Source organism: Corvus kubaryi, unplaced genomic scaffold (genome assembly GCF_017639235.1).
Source record: "Corvus kubaryi isolate FWS band 111438036 unplaced genomic scaffold, C.kubaryi_AGA036_p1.0 66, whole genome shotgun sequence".
Lineage (NCBI taxonomy): Eukaryota > Metazoa > Chordata > Aves > Passeriformes > Corvidae > Corvus > Corvus kubaryi.
Genome location: NW_024582054.1, coordinates 945,193 through 960,974, shown reverse-complemented (window position 1 = coordinate 960,974; position 15,782 = coordinate 945,193). Strand labels below are relative to the sequence as shown.

Here is a 15,782-nt window from a genome sequence, read left to right as displayed (position 1 = left end):
GGGCTGTGTGCTGCTTGGAAGAGACTACCCGAGTACACTTGCTTCTGAATTTAAAAGTATGAACTGTTATCTTAAAGAAACAAACTGTAAGTGGCAAGGGGCTAATTTGATCAGTCTTGATGTGGCTCTTTCTCTTTCGTAATCACAGAAAGAGCTGTTCTCAAAACCAGTGTGTTGTGGTCTGAACATTGTTATTGCATACACCTGTGTGTGCATGCCATGTTTCCCATGTCTGACTCCTCTCAAGTGAAGAGAAGTGTGTTATGTGTTCAGAAGCTGTTAGCTCTTCTAATTATTTCAGGGAGTCTAGTGCATTGGCTCTGAAAAGAAGACAACTGTGTCTCTTTCTGTGGAAAGCAGACTATTTTATTCACTTACTGCTTTATCAAAATGCAGTATATATAAGGAAACTATTATAGTGTTGAAAGCAGTTGCCTTGTGGGTTTCTGTGTTAGTCTCAACCACCAGCCTACTCAAGTTACGTGTATGTAGATGGCTTTTCACCACAAGAGCAAAACAAGGCTGAGGCTTAAACTGAGACATTTTCCTTCTCTTGGGGCATCAGAAGTAGCACTACTGCTGTTTGCTTACTTCCACATGTGTGAACTCTCAACTCACTGTTCTGGGTAGGGAGGAGTGGGAGCTGAATGATTTTATTCTTTTTTCTAAACAACAGCATTACTGCAGGTAAGGAAGAGATTCTTTTTATCTCTAGAGCTGTGTTTACTCTGCAGGTGCCCAGGGAGAATTTTTGTTTCCATGTCAGCAGCAGGTGGGGCTCAATGCTTGGGAAACTGGGTTATAAAGATACTGCTTTTTTTCAATGGCCTTCGGAGATTGCTTTCTTAAAAGTAGATATTTTATGCTTTTGGTATAGTTTGAGGTTAGAACACTGCTTTTTGTACCACAAAGTTCCAGTCAGAATTTTGTAATGTTTTCCTTCACAGGGCCATGATGGCTCACCTATCTGCAACCTGCAACCACAGCCGTTTTGCCAGGCTCTTTCAGAAACAGCTTATCCAGGTAAATGACTTGTGTTGTTTAATGACTGTATACATCAAAGCTGATTTGTTGTATCAAAGCTGATCCGTCCTTGGCCCGAGAAAAGTCTTGTAGGCTTCTTTGAGGTTTTCCTTTTGAAACTTTTTTTGGGAGACACAAGTTTTCAGGATGGGAATTTCTTTCCTTCTTCAGAAATAATCAGTCATAAATGACTGATGGACTCTGTTTAAATTAGGAATAAGGCACACTGAGGACATCATAAGCTGTAAGCATTCATTCTTCATGGCTATTTACTTTAACCTTCTAATTTTAGTACAGTTATAGTTTCTGGAAATTTTAAGGATGTATTTTGAAATTTTTCAGATGTAGAGGTTCCCAGTTATGTTTGTTAGCAGCATGAGTGCAAAAATTCTCTGGTCCTTCTGTGTAACACTGCAACAAGCTGGTTTTGGTACAGTGTTGCTGTTGTAATTTAAAGGGGTTTTTTTAGCCAATTTCAAGCATCATCTGACTTCATTGTAACTAAAGAAATGAAGAAGGAGAAGATGCTTCTCAATGAAGTATAGATATTCACTGTATTCTCTGTAGATGCTTGGCTTATTGGTGGGTTCCTTTTGGAGAGTGAAACAGGCACAAAACCTCGTCTTGAGTATTAGCCCCCACACATTGCTAGGAAGCTGCAAGCTGTTGGAATGTTGTAAATTCCTCTAGTGTTAAGTCTGGGTTTGCATCAGTGTCCTATCTGACTGAGTGTGTTCGTGGAAACTGTGGGACAGACGTAAGGTGAACTTCATTACATCAATAGGATTTAATTAGTCCTAGGTGCTGTATTTCTCTTTTATATCTGTGCCTTCTTAATGAAGACTGCAGGATTTCACAAGGGTAGCCAAAGATCTAAACTGATAACTGGGTGTCTTCAATGGATCCAATGTGTCTGACTGGAAGGTGATTTGCAGAATCTTGTGTATATCATGACACTCTTGCAGAAGTGAACTGAGGACTTGTGTCAAAGCCTGATGATTTAAAGGTAGAGAAGTCTAACAAGATGTTCCCTTGGGGAGACAAGGATGTTCTGTTTGGAATAAATGGTACTTGCTCACTTGATAGACATTCTTAAATGTTGCTTTTTATTATGATCTCTCTTATTAAAACTGTCATGACTTAGATGTATGCAGTCAACTTTTCCCATTGCTCAGCATTTGCTTGGTTATGTCTGGAGTGCTGTGTCCAGCCTTGGGCTCACCAGTACAAGAAAAGAAACAGCAAGTCCAGTGCAGGGCCACATAAATGATTAAGGGACCAGAGCATTTTTGTATGAGAAGAAGCTGAGAGCTGGGAGTATTCAGCACGGAGAAGAGAAGGCGCCAGGTTGTCTTAGCACTGTGTTACAAATACCTGCTGGGAGGGAATGAAGAAGAGGGAGCCAGATTTTTCTCAGTAGTGTTCACTGACAGGTCAGGAGGTTGACCCTGGCTGAACAAGAGGGTTGGATTAGATGATCCAAGAGGCCCCTTCTAAACAGTTCTGCAGTTCTGTAATTCTTTGAGTCTTGAGTCGTATCTGTGTTTTGGAGGCAGTGGGGCACGAATTTTTAAATTTTATTTGACTCTCTGGAAGTTCCAGGAAAACCTGCTGTGGAATGTGTAGTGCAGTATCATGGGCCTTGGGGACTGAACTAAAGATGCTACTGAGTGGTTCATGAAGATCATGAGAGTGATAGGTATTCTCTCCACACATCCACATGTAGCCTGCTAGATACGCCCTAGTTAGATGTGTAGGCTTGGAATTCTGTCTCACAAGACCTCTAGGTTGTCTATGGCCAAGGTGGGTAGCATGTTGTGGCACGGGGAAGAGTTGTTCTGTATGTGGGCACCAGGAAACATTGTGCTTGGATTACTCCAAAAACAGTCTTGTGAGGAAGGGATAATATGCTGGGTGAGAGATGAAGTGAAATGCTGCCTTGTTACAAATATTCCACCTCGGTACTCTTTCTGTCTCCTAAAGATGTGCAAAGGTCCTATCGGTGGTGGTGCAAGCTGGGGAGACACTCCAGACCAGGATGTCCTTAATATGCTGGGTTCTGATAATCTGAGCCGTTTGAAGAGGCTGCAGGAAAGATTTGTTGTTCCTCAGAGCATCAGAGGGCCTTGTCCACCTCCTTCATTCCCAGGGTGCCAACAATTCTTCAGGGACTTCATCCTCAGTGCAGGAAGGTGAGCAGCCTGTGCTTGCTGTTCCCTCTGTGATGTGTGTGGGCAATGGAAGCACGAGCACGTTTCTCTTGCAGCAGGGAGTTATCCAGAAAGATTGGGACTAGACTATATGGTAATGATTTTTCTTCGATAAACCCATCATACTTTCTTGGAGCTGTCAGCATTTCCCAGTGCCAAGGCATGCAGTGCTACCTAGCAAGGCCACTGGACTGGACAAATGCTTCTTGTGTGATAGTGCATGAAGCCAAGGTGTACAGGATGAAGCCAGGTTCATGGTTCTGTTTAATGTTTTAGTTGGTCACAATTCACAGCGTGGGGGAATTGTGATCTGTGGGAGATTATAATCTTAAATTCAGTTATTTTATAGATTCCTCCTTTGTCAGATCAATTTTATTATCCTTATGCTGAGACTTGTTACATAGCATCTCTGAAGAAGTACAAAAGAAGCGTGGAAATGAAGGTGCACAGCCAGTCCTAGTCTTCTCTCTTGCTTTCTTGTCTGTCAGTCTGTTACATTGGATGTCTGCTGATGCTTGTTACAACTCACAAGACAAGCTTAAAATTTTGCAGTGTGTTAGTTGAGGTTTTACTGCTGTTTTCAGCCCAGTCTGACTCACCATCATCTTTTGCTGAAGTTACCAGTTCAATCAGCACCTGATGGATAGTCTGTGCCTGAAGATACTTGAACTGAATGGCCTTACTCTGGTGGAGCACGAGCACAGTGATGGGGAAGCAGATATGGATGAACAGGTAGGCTTGCTTTGTGCAAACACATCTGTCAGGAATTCCTCTGAGCTGTTCCAGTAGTCATACAATTACTGGCTTGATTGTGAGTTGTTTGGAGCTTTCACCACTGTATTTACAGGACAAGAGCTTCTTCATTTGGTTTTGTCATAACTCTGCAATTTGCTTATTTGTCTGAGCCCCTTGCCGCTTACTTGCATGCTTCAGGTGCTTCATAGAACCATAGAACTGTCGTAAGTGCACAATAGTTGTGAAAGTGAAAGCCTTCTCTTTAGGCTGTTGTATCCTGTGTTAGATCAATGAAATAACCAAGTCCAGTTGTTGCACCCTGTTTCAATAAGTTCCTTGCTACTTTTCCATGTAGAAAGATTTTAGTTACAATGAATTTGTAGTCATCCCTGTTCATAGGTGTTCAGGTGTTTCTTCACTCAACTATACCTATCAGAGGTGTCACAGCTTATAGACTATTAGCAAAGTAGTAGCCAAAGATTCATGAAAACTTGTAAAGTGGTAGTGCTGTAAAGGAGGCAATGAGATCAGCTCTGCCTCTCATTGACTCCAAAGTTCTTAATATGAAGATGTGACTGAGTAGCTGCTTGTTTTAGAAAGTTCTTGAATAATTCCTTCTTGCAAAGAAGTGAAGGAATGACAACAGGAGCAATTTAAAATGCTTGATAAATATGTATTTTAGAAACCTGGCTCTATTAAAACCGGTGATGGAGCTATGTGGCCCTTTTACATGAAGGGAGTGGAAGTTTAGGGTAGGCATTTGCTTTGCCAGCGTGAGGTAGCATTGCCTCAGCTTGCTTTTCTTTGTTTCAGGATGAAAAGAAGCGTTTCACCGTGGCCCTGTTGAGTCTCCGACTCCTCGCCAAGTTTCTGGGGTTTCTTGTTTTCCTGCCCTATCGCACTGCGGAGCAGCCAACCAGAGACTTGCAAGATTCCGCATTAGCGCTAAGAAACCAAGTAAGAAACCGAGCATTGCCTTTTGCTTGACAGGCAGTTTTTCTAGTCCAAGGAGGATTGTGAGTGGTCATGCACTTTCAAAGTGAGCCAGTGGTTCCTGGGATGATGTTACATGGTTCTGTGTCCCTGCTGCATATTCTGGTGTTGGGAACAAAGGAAAAAAGTATTTGTGTAACCTTGAAAAGAGGGAGCAATGCACTGATGATGAGGTACTTGGTCTTCTGTTATTTCTGCTAATCTGGATCTGTCATACCAAAACTTTCACCTAGCTAAGACAACTTGCATTTATAGTGTCACATTCAGCTACCAGGACTGATTCTGTTAGTTTTGCACCTGTGTCCCAGCAGTGTGTCATACTGAATGGAAGCATTAGACCTTGACTCCACTTTGTACATAGTCAGGCTTCTGGCCTTGTTTTTCCAAGTCCCAGTGGGACTTTTGGTTGCAGATATAGTGTGGTTTGTACCTCTGGTCTTGTGGAAAGAAGAGTTTTCATTAGCCAGAAGTCATCAGTACAGAAGATGAAATCCCAGAAAGAAAAGCCAAGATATAGATAAAAGTTTTTTATAAGTATCAAAAGATAACTTCAAGCTACTGGTTTAACTTTTCTTATCCTTTAAGACCCTGCCTGTACTGGATATATTAAAGCTTCTGAGACAATCTATTCGGGATCAACGTTCTATCCTCACTATTCCTTGGATTGTGGAGTACCTTTCTCTTGTGGATCATATTGCTCCTTTCCTTGATTATTACAGGAAAGTATTTGGTCTCTTGCTGCAGGTATACAGGTAAGAGCCTGGGAAACTATATATATAAAGAACGTTTCTATGAATGTTTGATTATTTAGTTGAGGTGCCTGATGGTTGAGAATGCATGCTGGCATTGGTTTGAGATTCTTATAAAAAGCTCTAAAGCACTTTTTTTTTTTTTTTGTGGCGCAGAGCATGCATACCTTATAGCTTACATAAAGCTCAAAGAGAACACAGCCTAAATTCGGGAATTAATGCTTGATTCACATATGTGGTTTGTTCATTAAGTAAATAAAAGTCTTTAAACCCCACTTGATCACTCTACATCTGCAGCTGTGATTGACCTTCAAGCTGCAGCTTGAATTTGACCTTAAACCTACAAGGTTTCTAATGCCTAAATGATTTTCTTGTTTTCTTTCCTATATACATGAGGAAAATTTGAAGCACATTCTAGAGAAGGGCTTGTCTAGTGTAAACTTAAGACAGGATGTTATGCAGGTACATACAAAAAGTAGAGCTTACTCTCTCTTTAGGCAGACGTGCAGGGTATGTGTACATGATGATACATAGTGTAAATGAATGGTTTGGAATGTTTTCCTTAATGAAAACTGAGCTGCTGGCAACTAACACTCTCTCTTTCTTCATCTGCTGCATGGCAGGTTAATGATCCTTTCTGAAGACAAGGAGATGAGTTTCCTGAACAAGCTGCTGATCCTTGCAGTTCTGGGTTGGCTTTTTCAGGTAGGGTCTCCTGTGTGTGTAGCTCTTCTGTGAAGAAAAAGCAGGGCCCAGAACTCAATACAAAATAGCATTGAAATGAATTAAAACAATTCAAAACAGTAGTTTGTTGTTTTGATGCAGCATTTTTACACTGGTGTGGGGTTTAAAGAAAAACTGTATTTTAACGGAGAATTATATTCCTCTAGTGGAATTGTGTGAAGCAACATTTTTTTTTCCAATAGGAATTCTAATTGCATCTGAAACACATTCTCTACTTACTAATCTGCAGCCTTGTAAGAAAATTGACGGCTGATTCCTGTTAGAACTGGAAGCTTGTGTCACAAAGATGGTGTGCTAGCTGTCAGCCTTGAATTACTGGGGGAGTATATTGTCTTATAGAGGGATGGTGTGTGATGAACTTTTAAAATTCTTTTGTGCCTCCAGTTGGAAGCAAGGTAACTACTTAGCAAGTAGTTGGAAATGTGAAAGATGCTCTATGGGGAGGGTAAGGAAGGTGGCTTATGTTACTGTGGTTAAAATAAGTCTTTAATTTTATGGAAAGGTTTTCCTCAGGGCAAGAGGATCCTTAGAGCTAGGGGTCCTTTTTTGTGGGTGGCAGGGTGGTGAGATTTTACTGTCCTGTTATCAGAAATGGCGGAAGTTACTGACTGCCTTTTGGGTTGCAACTGCTGGGTTTTCTGTTTCAGGTTCCATCAGTCCCTGAAGAGTTGTTTTTTACTACTGATGACAGGCAGGAGAGATTTGTGATGGATACTGTGACATCTGCTCAGGCTTTGGTGAGTTAGTGCCGCAGCATGTCCTCTGAATCTGTGGGTGAAGATGGACCTACCACTTCCTCGGGAGTTGTAAGATTTTATCAGGAACTTCAGGGCAGCTGCACAGAGCATATGGAGACCAATGGATGTGATGCCCAGTTTGTCCAAGTGCCTCAATTGCATCGCATCTGTGTTAAGGGTTGTGAACTCTGTGTTACAGCTCTGGGTTTTCTGTCAGGCAGGAGCCATCTCACCTGCTGCAATAATTTGCAGAACAGGTGCCAAGTTATGCTGGAGGATCAGATGCTGTTTTCCTGCAAGGTGAGCTGATAGAACTGTAGCTCTTTCCAGAAATAAGCAAAAGTAATGGTGAACAGAAATAGTAAGGTGGGACTGTAGGAGTGAGGTTGCTGTTTGTGAGGTCACCTGTTTTCCAGTGTCATGATAAAGGGTAGCTGAACTGACAATGGTATGAGCAAACAGGAAAGGAGGTGAGCTTATGGCATGTGTGATGCTCCAGATAACTCCCAGACATGCAAGGGGGTATATAGTAGTCCATGGAAAAGGGGTATGTATGCTAAGATACACTGCCTTGGTGGATGGGATCTGAAGTTCCTGTTCCTCCCGGGGCCCTGCCTGTGCTGTGTTAATACTGGGTGACATTTCTCCACCGCGTGGTGTCCCAGTGAGTCTGGATGAAGGCACTTGTGGAGGTGTAATGCATAGCAGATGTGCCTCATGTATTTTCCTCCATGGAAAGATTTCTCCCTTATGAGTAGAAGCTGTGGCAACAGTCCTGGTTCCCTTCTTTAACCCAGCTTTCAGCTGGGCTTTGTTAGTGATGGGGCAAAGGCTGAGCTACACTAATAAAATGAAGAGCAGCTCATTCTGTGCAACAGGGCTGGACTGAACATTTGGGCTGCAAAGTTCATAATTTTACTATGTATTTGGAATCCAGATATTGTTTTTGTGGAAAGGTAGCCCTGAAACCTGCTTGTGACTGCCATGTATGGAATTTCTGACTTGAAGACTCTTTCTTTCCTGCTGTATCCTTTCAGCATTTCCTTCATTTTCTCACCAGGACTTTGTACCCTTGGTGGATCAGCAGTTACTTTATACCTGCTGTCCCTATCTTGGTGAGTAATTTACTTTTTTTGCTATATACATAAAATATATTAGTATGTATTTACTTTTATTTAGTTAGTTGTTTATATTTGTTGTTTGGTACTGTGAGTCCTTGGATCACCTTTCTTACTCCTCACAACTTCAGGTCTCAGTTGTGCATGCAAGAACCTTGATAAAAAGCTGTATTGCAGAAGCTCCTGCAGCTGTGGATAGTATCTGGTGAAGCTGTAGGAGGGAGGCTACATAGTCAGGATAGTTGATACACAGAGCTTGAATATGGAGGGACAGAGGAAGCCACCCCTCACAAACTGCAAGGAAACATTATAAGGATTACGTGCAGAACTTCTCTATCCTAGGTATAGGAAGAGGTTGTTGTACTGTGAGGCATGTCTTGTTCCTTGAGCATATTTTTGCTGCCAGGCAGAGGGGAGAAATCCTTTTGTGCCCTGGTGTTTTGTCAGGCTGTTGTTTGACGTAGCTTTTTCATGGCATCTGTCTACGAATGGTAAAACTCCTCTCTGTAGACAGTAGAGTCCCAGATGGGGAGATGGTCCTCTTCTTCTTGGGACTTAGTAGGAAAACTGTATGTTAAACCTGCATCACAAAAGCTTCTAGGGGTGAATAGGTTGTCCAGCTTTTCCCTCACTATTTTCTCCTGAGTCTGTTGGAATTTTGTGTAACTCTGCTTGCCTTGTTGTCCTTGTAGACTTTATGGTTCTTGCTTGCCACACTGAAAAGGAATGTATAAAAGTGACTCTTCATCCTTCTGAACTGGTCCCAGGGAGGATTAGTTCTAGGGAGATTTTTGGAAGCTTCCTCTTTTCAGAGCCTTGCCTGCCTTGATATGCCCTGCCAGTCAAAAGTGTGGGATGCTCCCTCTGCTTTTCTGAAGCTTCTGTTTTCATAGAAGCTGAGAGAATCTGCTCTGGGAACCGGACTGGAAAAGTGAAAGTCTCTTTCTTGAGTTTTGATTTTTTTTTTTTTTTTGTCCTTGCTTATGAGGTTGATGACTACTTTTGCATGTTTTCCTGTACAGGTGAGCTGCGTAAACTACTTGCGTCTTTTGTGGCTGGCAGTGGAGGAAAAAATGGTGGTTTTATAAGGAAAATCACTCCCACAGCTGCAGAGTCCTTGGCACCAAAGGCTTCTGTCACTCAGCGGAAACTGCAGGTAATGAAATTAGGGAGTGAAAAGGGGCAGGAGAAATTTGCTTGTGTGGGTGTAGGGTTATACAGTGGTCTCTTAATGCCAGGGAAAGAAAGAATGGACCTAGGCAGCAGGGGAACATTGTGTTTAACAGTCAAGTATCTTTACTCCCTGTTTTTCTGTTACAGTCATGTGTCTGGGATACAGTGTGGGTGCTGAAATCCAGATAACCTCAGTAAACACTCTTTCAGTTGGAACAACTAGTCTTATTTATCTCTTTCCCTCTTCTTTAAAATAAAATGTTGGTATGTTTCTGGTATTTTGTTTTGGTTAGATTGTAGCCATGCTTTCCACTGAAAGGATGACCTGTGTAGGAGCCTACAAGATTACCAGCCTGTAATTAAAAGGACTTGTTCTTTCCAAAACGAGCCTTATGTGGTGATTCACTACTAGTAGACACTGTCAGAACTCTCCCATTCTTCCCTTTACAGGTCTTTTGTAGCTTCAGAAACCCTGATAATGAGCTTTGGGTTAAATGGTTAGAAGGGAATAGGGAGTAAGTAATGTATTGGGATGATGAATGCCACAGTAGCAGAAAGTTCTAGTGTAGGCAAATTGGCTTTTAGTACATCTCCAGATGGTAGTTCTGTCTGTTCCTGTGTTGGTGAGAGGAGGATTTGGGTGGAGTGCTCTAATGAATTGTAGTGCTTTCTCTTCAACAGGTAGAGTTGGAACAGGCCTTTTTCCACAACCAGCCTCCTTCCCTACGGAGAACAGTGGAATTTGTGGCAGAGCGGGTGGGATCCAACTGTGTTAAGCACATCAAGTAAGTGCTGGTCACCTGTTCTGTGACTTAAGAAGTTACTTTACATTATGATTAGGCAAAGAGTTGATCCTTTAAACTTGCGTTTATGGGGGAAAGAAGCTTCCCTGAGGGTGAACTGTGTAGCAGAACACCAAGGCTGTGTAAGACTGTGACCAGCAGCATCTGCTGTTATAGAGGGGAATTTGTGAAGGGATGTAGAGAGGAGGGTGATACAACTGTGGGACACTCTGTATATGAATGCAGTGCAGCATTGAGACTTTATAGCCTTTTCAGAACATTCTTGCTAGTGACAGGAAAATCAAATATCAGGAATGACCTCTGGAGGTCATTTGATCCAAACTCCTGCTCAAAGCAGGGCCAGCTTTCAGGTTAGATCAGGTTTATTGGCACCTTTTCCAGTTGGAAGAGTTTCCATCTCTTAAGGATGAGGATTCAGCCAGCCTCTTTGTACCCATGTTCCAATGCTTAATTTTCTCAGGCTTTGTGAAAAACGTTTTCTTATATCCTATCAGAATATTTGTTGTTCCAGCTTGTGCATATTCCTGTCAACCTTTAGCAGTGCTCTTCCTGGAAGTCTTGTTCTGTCTTCTCTGTAAATTTTCCTTCTCCCTTCAGCTTTTTCTTGTCTCCAGGCTAGGTGAAACTGACTCCCCCTTGTAGGCGTGTGCTCCAGCATCCCAGCTATTTTAATAATTTTTTTATTTTCTCCTGCAGTTACTCAGATTGTCAATGGCTTTGTTGTCCTGAGATCCCAAAGCTGGACACACTACTCCAGATGCAGCCCCACAGTGATGAGGGAAGCAGTAACTTCCCTTGACTTGCTGGCTGCCTTGTTGCTATTGTCAGCCCAGTATAAGGTTGGCTTTCTTTGGACACTCCTAACTCACCTTGTGTTCTGCGAACCCCAGGTCCTTTCTGCAGAGCTGCTCTGTAGCCAGTAGACCCCAGCCTGTACAGGTGCACAGTCAGCCCATTTCTCTCTCACAGTCCTCCTGTGTGGCAGCCCTGCCCTCCAGCTCATGAGCTTGCTCAGAGTTTGCACTGTTCTGTTGTCCAGCTTGCTGCAGCCATTAAATGTTACCAGCCCCTAAGGAATGGTGGTTGTAGTGGGCTGCTGCTGACTTTGAACTTCTTTGAACTTCTGAGCACTGTAAATTGAGCATACAAGGGTATTGCTGCCAGAAAGGAGACCTGTAACCAAATATGTTTCTTGTAAAACCTAAAGGCTTTTGACTCTTGAGTCTTAGTACTGTTTTGGTGTCTTCGTTGCTGTTTTCTTCCGTACATACAGAGCAAGGAGATGATACAGTACTAATTCGTTTTTAGTAGAGTGACTTACTGCATTTAAGATGGGTATCCCCCTAAACTGGGGAGAAGAGCTGGGTACAGTTAGTGTGCACTGTTTCTCGTATTGATTTCAGTCTGCCTGATTGTTCTTGGTTTTGTTGCAGGGCAACACTGGTAGCGGAGCTGGTCCAAAGGGCTGAAGCCATGTTGCAAGATAAAGTGAAGGAGGAGGATGTTAATCATGACAAACTGCTTGAAGAGGTGTGCACTCATCTGTATGAGGAAGGGGCCCAGGCACTCATCAAAGGCAGAGAGTAAGGAGGAAAAGTTATTTAAACTTGTGCCTTCCCGTCTCTTCTTACTGCAGAATCTATAAGCCTAATTTAGCTTGGCCTGTCATGCTCAGGTCCTGGTAATTATAAACCATGCCCTCTGCTCTTCTTAGGGTGAGTGTCTGCTGTGCCTCCAGCCAGTTAATACTGTATTCGTAAGAAGGAGTAAAGGTGCTGTGTGTTCTTCTGCATCCATCTCCAAACAGACATCCACTGCAGCTATTGTATTTCCCCTCTTTGGAAAATTGATATTGCAGCTTGGTTGCTTGTAATTACCCTTTGCTTGTCTGGTTCTTTTAGTTTGATTTATTGCATTGCTACATAATGACCCTCTGAGTGTTGTCCAGGAACTTAGACTAATCCTGTGGCACACTTTCTTTCTTTTCTTGCAGGTTTTGCAAAAAAAAAGGTCCTGAGGCAGTAAGGGTGTTGTTGCCAGAAGAGACATCTGCAGCAGTATGTATTTTCACTAAAACTTATTGAAAACCTTGACTTTAAGTCTGGATCATTACCATTTTTCCATTGCTGCTTCACTTATCCCTTAATAGCTCAGGTCAAGGGAATCTATTGATGCACTCATGGGAGGACTGATAGATGCTAAGGAGAGTCACTTCTACTGGGCTGCCTTGCATATTCTGGGTAAAGTGATGCTCCAGCTCATAGCTGACTGTTGTGGCTAAAATGTTATAGAAATTGCATTCATCTTGCAATGGTAATGCTTTTGTTCTAGCATCGACTTCCACAAGACTTGATGAGATTTGGAAAATCAAAACGGGTCGGTTGTATTGCTCAAACCAGAAGTTTCCACAGAGGGGGTGGTGCTCAGTTTAATTGTTGCATGCCAAAATTAAGCTTTTTTCCTCTAGACTTCCTTCTGAATTTTCACAGTGCTGTGGCTGATAGTAAACCTATCATTTTTTACCCTCCCTGTAAAGGTTTTAAGTAGTGCAGAAAACATTGCGGTGGAACTGGCTACTGAGAGAGCCTGTGGCTGGCTCTCTGCCAACATTTCAGGTGAGTCTTTTTACCTGGAAATGGGGCTTCTAACCTGTGCATTGTACTCTTTTTTTCTGAGATTAAGGGACAGACACTGTTACTAAGTACTTAGTCCTACTAGTTCTTCTTTTAGTGGAAAATATGTGGTTGCTCTGTCCCTCCTTGTTTAGGAATAACAGAAATGATTTCTAGCTCTAAGAACCTTCTTTGGGGATCTTTTGGGCTTGGCCCATGGTAGTGATTTTTAGTTATGGAGTCTTGTTAGGATGGTGGGAGTAAATGCTGTGAAAAGCTTCTTCTGGAAATGTCATCTGGGCTGAAGTTGTCTTAGCACTTCCAGTGTATACAGACAACTGCTCTCTCAAACCACCTTATGGTTCACATGTACAGAGTGCTTCTGAAATCTCCTGTAAAACAAATACTTCTTGGACTTGGGTGTATTTTCTGCAGGCTGAAGGCAAGTGTTGTCCTTTTACTCTGTAATACTGCTCTGGCAGCTCTTCAGAATCTCTGAAAACCCATTTTTTCAAGAGGTTGTGCCAAAAGTCTGGGGAGGAATGTCCAAGTACCATTTGCAGCTGCAGGAATTTAGTGTTTTGGATGCTGATCAAAACTTATTTTGGTAGAAGACATATGGCTTTTACGTTGGTTGAACTGGTATGATCACACTGCATCAGCTTTGTGCTTTGGCATTGCCTTCTGGCTTAGCTACTGTGTTTGTTAAAGCCACTGAAATACTTTGATGGGAAGTGAGATGAGTTTCCAGCGGTACCTGGCAGTGATGGGTGGCTGCCTTCTACAGCTGTGGGTTAGCACACCCTCTCCACATGTGCCTCTGCACATTAAATATAGTGGGAGGTCAGAGAGAGGGGTTTGAAAATGTAAGCTGTCTTATTTCCTTATTTGCTGTGGTCCTTGGAATGAGAGGCTAAGAGTGTTTGGAAATTATTCTCTGCTTCAGTGGAGAGAAAAACTGAAGCAGACAGGATTTGTTCTCTGTTCTCTGTAGCACTCATCAAAAGGGAAGTGAAGGCAACCTTCAACCGAATGCTGAAAGTCCCAGGATTTCCCTTGCCAGGTGAGGATGCTCTGGAGTTGAGAAGGGACTGTCCTCCAGGCTGTCAGCACTGTGCTCCATTTCCCTCCCAGATCATCAATGAGATTAAGGTACACAGTATTCACTTCCTGGCTTGCCCCAACTCCCTTTCCGTTTTTCACATTGGTGTTCTTGTGGTTTGTTTTTATCATTTAGTGGGGATTTGTTTATTTATTTGGGCTTTTTTAAGAGAATGGTCTGGTTTTGAGGAACTGGCTGTGGGGAGTGCTTAGGAAGTACGATGGAAAGTTCTCAGGTTTTTTAAACCCCTGCTTGCTGGGTCTAGATCAGAGTTCCCTGTTAGGAGTGCTATCTCAAATACAGATTTCTGGTAGCATGCCAGTGTGGCCTTTTTGATATGAGTAGGGTGGAAACCACAGTGTGGACACCATAATATTGTGTACAATTTTGCAGTCATTTAACCTATGCACCCCATAAGGAAAAGAAGGATTCTGAACACCTCAATTTTTTACCATTATGTATTCTGCCTATTTTTTTGCTCCTGATTGTCTGCTTGCAGACAAGTAATGCTGGTTATCACTGTCATTGCTTTCCCAGCAACTGTGTGAAAATGAGTTCACATCCTTTAATGCTTTCTTGCTTGTGCTAAAATAAAAAGAGGAGGATAAGTTGTGTGAGGAAACCTCTGGGCTGACACTGAAGCTTCCCTGACAATATAAGAGGGCTCTGGATTTCTGTAGTACTTCTACCCTGAACTTGCTGTGCTGTCAGATTTATCTAGAGCTTTCAGTGCTAGGACTTTTAAGGAAGATGAACTTCTTGCCATCATTGAATTTTACTTCATAACATTAGTGAGAACTGTGCTAGAAAATGAGATCTTAGTAAGGTTGTGAAAAATCAGCTTTAATCTGTCTTTTGAAATATATATTCTAGCTTAGGTTTTGGTTTTAATGAGGACCCAAGAACTACTTACTGAACTGCTCTGTCACAGGTCCAAAGATCTGTTTGTGGAAGAGTAGGATACTAATGTGTGGGTTACTGTTGTCTTTCTCATCAAGGATGTGCTCTGCGTTGCTGTGGGCCCACGGGATGAGGGTGAAGTGGTTGACTATGTGTGGCTGGAGTGCTTGCTGGGAAGGTTGAGTCAGACACTTCGATGCAGAAAGGTAAAAGATGTAAAAAAGCAACAAAATCCCCCTTTGAATCACTTTGAGCTGTCTTGGTACCTGTAAACTTGTTAGTTGGCCTTGCCTCACAGTTGAGTTCAGTTGAGGGGTTTTTATTTGAGCTCAAATGTGGCAATGTTGCACTGCATTTTTTATACTATGTAGATTTGCTTGTTAATTCAGTTTGCCTTTGTGAGTCCCCTTTTCATATATGACATTTTTTTTGTCTTTCAGTCTTCAGTGGTCTCCTATTACAGCTCTGTGCTGTAAATTGCCTGCTCTTCTCAGATATTTTTATCCCTTGTGAAGCCTTGGTTTGTCCAGTCTGCAATATGGGGACAAAAATACAACTTTTTTTTGTGTTTTCCAGTTCATGTGTCCCACATCAGAACAGCAGCTGGCCAAGTGCACGGTTGAGTTGGTGTCTTTGCTGGGTAAGTCTGTTATGATAAGCTATTTAAGACTGAAATCTGTTATTACAGTTCTCTTAGATCCTTGAGATCAGAGATTTAAGTGTTTAGAGCTCATGGATATTTGATTCTCTTCAGTGTCACTGAGTCTGCACATTTTTTTCCTGTGATTTTGGGTGGTTTTTCTTATTCCCTCTTACATTCTGCAAAACAGAATTGTACAGTGACTAACCATCCTTCTGATCCGTTTCACATCTCTGTTGTTTT

The 15,782-nt window shown here is 42.3% G+C and overlaps 1 protein-coding gene across 1 annotated transcript in view; it reads left to right on the top strand.

The window, feature by feature from the left end:
- CDAN1 (codanin 1) overlaps positions 1-15,782 on the top strand; it is a 32,722-nt gene that overhangs the window by 12,572 nt on the left and 4,368 nt on the right. Inside the window, exons 10-25 of the mRNA XM_042048116.1 lie at positions 948-1,023; positions 3,007-3,215; positions 3,851-3,965; positions 4,782-4,925; positions 5,547-5,713; positions 6,334-6,415; positions 7,102-7,191; positions 8,252-8,306; positions 9,332-9,465; positions 10,164-10,267; positions 11,719-11,868; positions 12,279-12,342; positions 12,822-12,900; positions 13,892-14,049; positions 14,998-15,105; positions 15,476-15,539. Coding sequence (XP_041904050.1) covers positions 948-1,023; positions 3,007-3,215; positions 3,851-3,965; positions 4,782-4,925; positions 5,547-5,713; positions 6,334-6,415; positions 7,102-7,191; positions 8,252-8,306; positions 9,332-9,465; positions 10,164-10,267; positions 11,719-11,868; positions 12,279-12,342; positions 12,822-12,900; positions 13,892-14,049; positions 14,998-15,105; positions 15,476-15,539 — 1,799 coding nt within the window. The remainder of the gene's footprint in view (positions 1-947; positions 1,024-3,006; positions 3,216-3,850; positions 3,966-4,781; positions 4,926-5,546; positions 5,714-6,333; positions 6,416-7,101; positions 7,192-8,251; positions 8,307-9,331; positions 9,466-10,163; positions 10,268-11,718; positions 11,869-12,278; positions 12,343-12,821; positions 12,901-13,891; positions 14,050-14,997; positions 15,106-15,475; positions 15,540-15,782) is intronic.